The 5,005-nt window shown below is 38.6% G+C and overlaps 1 protein-coding gene across 1 annotated transcript; it reads left to right on the plus strand.

Annotated features, from left to right (window-relative positions):
* Positions 1 to 1,801: 1,801 nt before the first annotated feature.
* On the plus strand, positions 1,802 to 3,202 carry LOC110884388. The gene is made up of 2 exons (XM_022132098.2): positions 1,802 to 1,937; positions 2,052 to 3,202. Exon 2 carries the CDS (start codon positions 2,117 to 2,119, stop codon positions 3,041 to 3,043), a length of 927 nt encoding a protein of 308 aa, XP_021987790.1. The 5' UTR covers positions 1,802 to 1,937; positions 2,052 to 2,116; the 3' UTR covers positions 3,044 to 3,202.
* Positions 3,203 to 5,005: the final 1,803 nt, after the last annotated feature.

Genomic DNA, 5,005 nt, shown 5'->3' on the forward strand with positions numbered 1-5,005 from the left:
GATGGCCCCTGAAAGTTTTAGAAAGCTGAAAATTTGTGCTGAATTTTGGCGGGGCGTGACATCCTCCCCCACCTAAATTCGCAACGTCCTCGTTGCGATTTTGAGTTATGACTTGTTGTGTGGTTGATCTTCTCCTGGAACCAACCTCCATTTGTATTGTAGTAATTGACATACCTTGATGTCTAGTGTCCGTCTCTGTCTTCATTGTGTGAACCTGGTTTCCGTCTATGATGCAAAACTTGTTTGCAAACGGAATAGGGAAGGCTTGTTCCTTTTCAAAGAAATCCTGGCCAAGCACAAAGTTATGGTCTTTCATTGGCACCACGGAAAGGTCAATCTTACCTTTCCATTTGCCGATTGTAGTTTTGACGCCGTAGGCCATCCCTAGTGTTGGTTGGATGGGTCCGTTTGTGGTCTTCATCGTTGCGTTTGGTTTTGTTACTCGAACACCGAGTCTTATTGCTTCATCTATTGAGATGAAGTTATGGCTTGCTCCTGTGTCAACTAGTGCCTTAACGGGTATCCCGTTTACCACCATGTTGACAAGTTGAAGTCCTTCTTCCGGCTTCTTTTCTGATTTTGTGGTTGTGGATCTTTTCTTTCCCTTGTTCGGGAGCTTTTTCATTTTATGTTTTTCCCGTGTTTTGGGAGTTTCTTGTGTGTTTAAAGTATTAAGATGACTTACTTGCATGGACCCCAGACATGCTTCTGGTTGTGCCTTGTTAGTGTCGATCAATTTTGCTTCTAACTCAGCAAAGTTTTTGTGAAAGTTTTGGATCTTGGCGTCTACCTCACTCCGCAGCCTTGCGATTTCCTCCTGAATCTTGGCTTGCATCTCGAGGCGTATGACGTCGATAGCGGTTTTGAAGTCTTCTTTGAGTCCTCTTAACTCGTCTCGCAATGTTCCCAAAGTGTGTAGCTTTTCAAAGGAACGATTGACAAGAATTCCAAGATGTGTGACCGAAGCTTCGACATTAGTCTTCATTTTGTCTAAGGATCCGGCCAAATCCATAGACACACTTCCAACTTCTTTTTGATTCTGGTTGTGATTGTGTGTCTCTTCTTTACTAGAGACGATTTTCTTGTTTGTTGCTCCCTTCTTGCTTTTCTTGTTCGCCATCCCGATGAACCGACGCGGCTCTGATACTACTTGTCACGGAGTTATTCTTGAACTCTCGTGCGGCACTTAGATTTGATCTAAGTTAAGCCTTTTGGTTGTGTTGGGTTATGTTTACGCAACAGAAGTCTTTTGTGAGAATCACAAGGACAAGTTTTGTAGTGCAATACTGCAACAAAGATGGTTATGTATTACTTGAACAAAGTTACAAGTACAAAGTTTTTACAAGAAGTTGGGTTATGAATGAGTTATGAGAGGTAATGTGGGGGTGAGCACAAATGTGGCCTCACATCCCTATTTATACTAGTTGGGAGCTAATCTAGATAGTTCTATATCTAGATCATTCCCTTACAACATTCTACATAATATTATCTAGATAGTTCTTCATAAATATCATGCTTCATTGATGAATTTCTAGAGTCTTCTAGGCTGAATTTGAAGGCTATTTTGACTAGCCCTTTCCAGCAATTTCTAGAGCTTTCTTGGTTTGATGTTGGTCTTTATTATGCTCCCATGGTGTTGGAACAATGTTGGTTGTTCCGGATCCTTCCGGGCGGCTCTTAGACGTGACTAGATGGCCCCTGAAAGTTTTAGAAAGCTGAAAATTTGTGCTGAATTTTGGCGGGGCGTGACATTAGCCTTGCTTCACTGTCACCTTTCTTGTACTTATTCGTCCGTATGAAACCCATTGATCGCAACAACTCTCATTCCCTTTAATATCTTTCTTTCTCTTCTACCCCACACCCACACATATACATACATACACTTTACTGTATCTATACTATCATCTCTCTGCTCTCTCTTCCGCCATTAATTTCAGGTATAATTCTCCTTCTAAATCCCTCATACTTCACCAATATACTTCGATCTCTTATCTTTCTATCTTATTATTGACCCACATTATTACGTAACTTGAACTCTTGAACCTTTCTAGGGTTTGTTCGATCGAAACACGTTAAAAGATGTTACAGTGATTGATGAATCCATTACATTCGTTCAATGGAGCCTCAATTACATACTCTTACAATAACATTTATGTTAATTATGTTCATATTGCCAATTGCTGAGCCTCAATCTGTTCTCAACATTCCTGACATAACACAAGCTAGGGTTCTTGATGATATTATTCAAGAGTATGCTTATCACGTGTTTGATAATCCGAATAATCCGAAAACCGGTGTAGTGTATGACGGCATTGCCCCGAAAAACTTGACTGGTATCCGAATTTCGGGTTTAAGACTCAGAACTGGTAGCTTGTTTACTAGAGGAGTTCCTATGTATAAGGAGTTTAGAATTCCGATAGGCGTTGTTGTGCAACCGTATGTCGAAAGACTTGTTTTAGTGTATCAGAATTTAGGAAACCGGTCGAATGGATATTATCCTTTACCGGGGTATATGTATCTAGCTCCTGTGTTAGGTCTTCTTGCTTACAATGGTACTGATTTGTCGGTTAAAAGTCGTACGGAATTGGACCTCCAAGCGTCGGATGAACCTATTCAAATAGAGTTTGGGTCAGTTAAGCCTGCACCGGGTGGTTCTGGTTCGAACCCAATGTGTGTTTGGGTTGACCTACATGGTCAAGTTAATTTTACTAATGTGGTGGATGGTAACAGATGTTTGGCTTTTAAACAAGGGCATTTTTCGATCGTAGTAAAGGACATTGTTAAACGAGATAAGCATGGTGGGATTGATTCTAGGGTTTGGGCGATTGTTGTGTATGTGGTTGGCGGATGTGTGTTGTTGGTGATGTTGGCAGTGTTGGTTGTGTTGATTCGCGGGTGTAAAAAGAGGAAAACGACGCGTAAAATGGAACGCGCGGCAGAGGGTGGTGAACCACTGCATATGACCATGATTGGTGGGGTGAAAGCACCGGCCGCTATGGTGACAAGAACACAGCCTACTCTTGAGACAGAGTATGTCCCATGAACTATTTTCATTAGTATTATTCTAGTTGCACATGTTTTTGATTCATTTGTTGGTACATGTTTTACAGTTCTTGTGTAAATGATAATATCTGACCACAAACAACAATTCCTTGCACAGTCATTATTGTTCGTCATTGGTTTTGGTCTACAACGTTTCGTGCCATTATTTGCTCTTCGTTTTTATAACGAATCTTGCGACTTTAAGTCGGGTTAATTAGTTTTTACTGTTTGGATGAAGTTTTAGTTAAAATTTTGACATGTAATATGCAATAATGTGTGTGAAAGATTGCTGTAAAGAGTGGTTAATTAGACAGTGGTGATGGGTTGTAAAGGGGATATCACTTTAGTGCAACCACTCCTTTAAAGGCTTAAAAGAGTAATTATAAAAGAGGTTATGCTTTTTGGGTTCTATGACCAACCAACCACACCAAGCAAGCAAATGTGACCTGGACACTAAGTTTGACACCACTTTCCATGTTGTCCATTACCTTTGGTATGCAACGGGTGCTTACCTTTTAAATACCATTGCTCTTTATGCACCTTTTTAGTAGTTGGATCTCACTTTTAATGTTCTTCTATAAATGAGAAATTGGAAGTAGGTGGCTCATGGCCCCCTCCCAACTTGTGTCCATGACGAGAGCCCCCCAAATTCATCGACGACGGGCCTAAGAATGTGGTGTTGTCGATGACAAATGCTGCCTTTGTTTGTAGCTGTCGTTGCGGATGGTCTATGTTCAGTCATGGGTAGATTCATCTGCCTTAAATATCTTGTTCATGTTGTCTTGCTTAGACCATGCGTAGTGGAGTAGCGCCCCGCGCCATTTCAGCAACGTAGGGCGCCAAAACAATGCTTGTTCGCCAGTTGGGGATGCCACAACAACAACGGCGTGAAGGCTTGGGGTGTGGGCCATATATTTTTTTTCTAACAAGTCATAATCTTTTTAAAAATTAATTATGTTTTTACATAAACTACTACACCGTTGTGAATGTGTAGTTTAGCTATTGCCCCAGTATTTATATGGTAGTGACGTGACAATACCTTTTACACTTTTTAGTTATTCCACTACAGGTGTTCTTATGAAGTTGGTTATACGAATTGACTCCAAGTTAGAACACAATAAGAAAGTTTAAGTTTATTTAACACTCGTTATATAAACATAATATAAACACCTTGGGAGGGGGATGTGTTGGGTTCAAGTCACACAGTTGACTGGAATAAAAGAAATTTGCCGTTTAAAAAAAATAAAAATAAACATAATATAAAATTTGTGATACTCCGACTTTGATTTTGTTCTTTAACCCTTTTCCATTTTTGAATTATAAAGTAATTAATCCAAAAAGAGCAGCTTAAACGACATGATATTTTGTTTTGTATGTATCACATGCATTATATGATTATTTTACTATGCAATATAATGTGTCATATTATGTGGTTAGTTGTAGAACCCCTCCAAAATTCATTGGATACCTTTAGTGGAAGATGGGAAAAACTAAATAATAGTTGGCTCCGTTATATATTTGTATATTAAAATTAAAATATATTATATATAAATTTATTAAACTAAATAATAATCTATCCACCACAACTTGTAATTTCATAATCCTAAAAATTCTATTGCATGATGTGAACTTCTTTGGTTTATATACATAGGTATATGAAGATGATTTTGATCGAATTATTATTCCTGTATCAATTAATCAACCGAAACTAGGAGAGAAAAAAAAGCCAAGAGAATAAAAATACAAGCAAACCATATTTTAGGGTTTGATCCGTTCAAATTTCCCCAATTAATAGTTTTTGGAGTCTTTTTTTAACGGGTTCAAATTGCACCAATTAATAGTTTTTGGAGTCTTTTTTTAACGGATACGGTGTGAGTATAAGGTGTCTCCCCTTTACCAAAAAAGGTGAAATGTTAAAATCCTACAAGGTAATGGGCATAAGAATATTTAGGAGTATATTAGT

Source organism: Helianthus annuus, chromosome 10 (assembly GCF_002127325.2).
Source record: "Helianthus annuus cultivar XRQ/B chromosome 10, HanXRQr2.0-SUNRISE, whole genome shotgun sequence".
NCBI classification, from domain to species: Eukaryota; Viridiplantae; Streptophyta; class Magnoliopsida; order Asterales; family Asteraceae; genus Helianthus; species Helianthus annuus.

What these genes read in the sequence shown, in the direction of transcription:
- LOC110884388 (XM_022132098.2), top strand. Translation starts at nt 2,117, where the DNA reads ATGGAGCCTCAATTACATACTCTTACAATAACATTTATGTTAATTATG.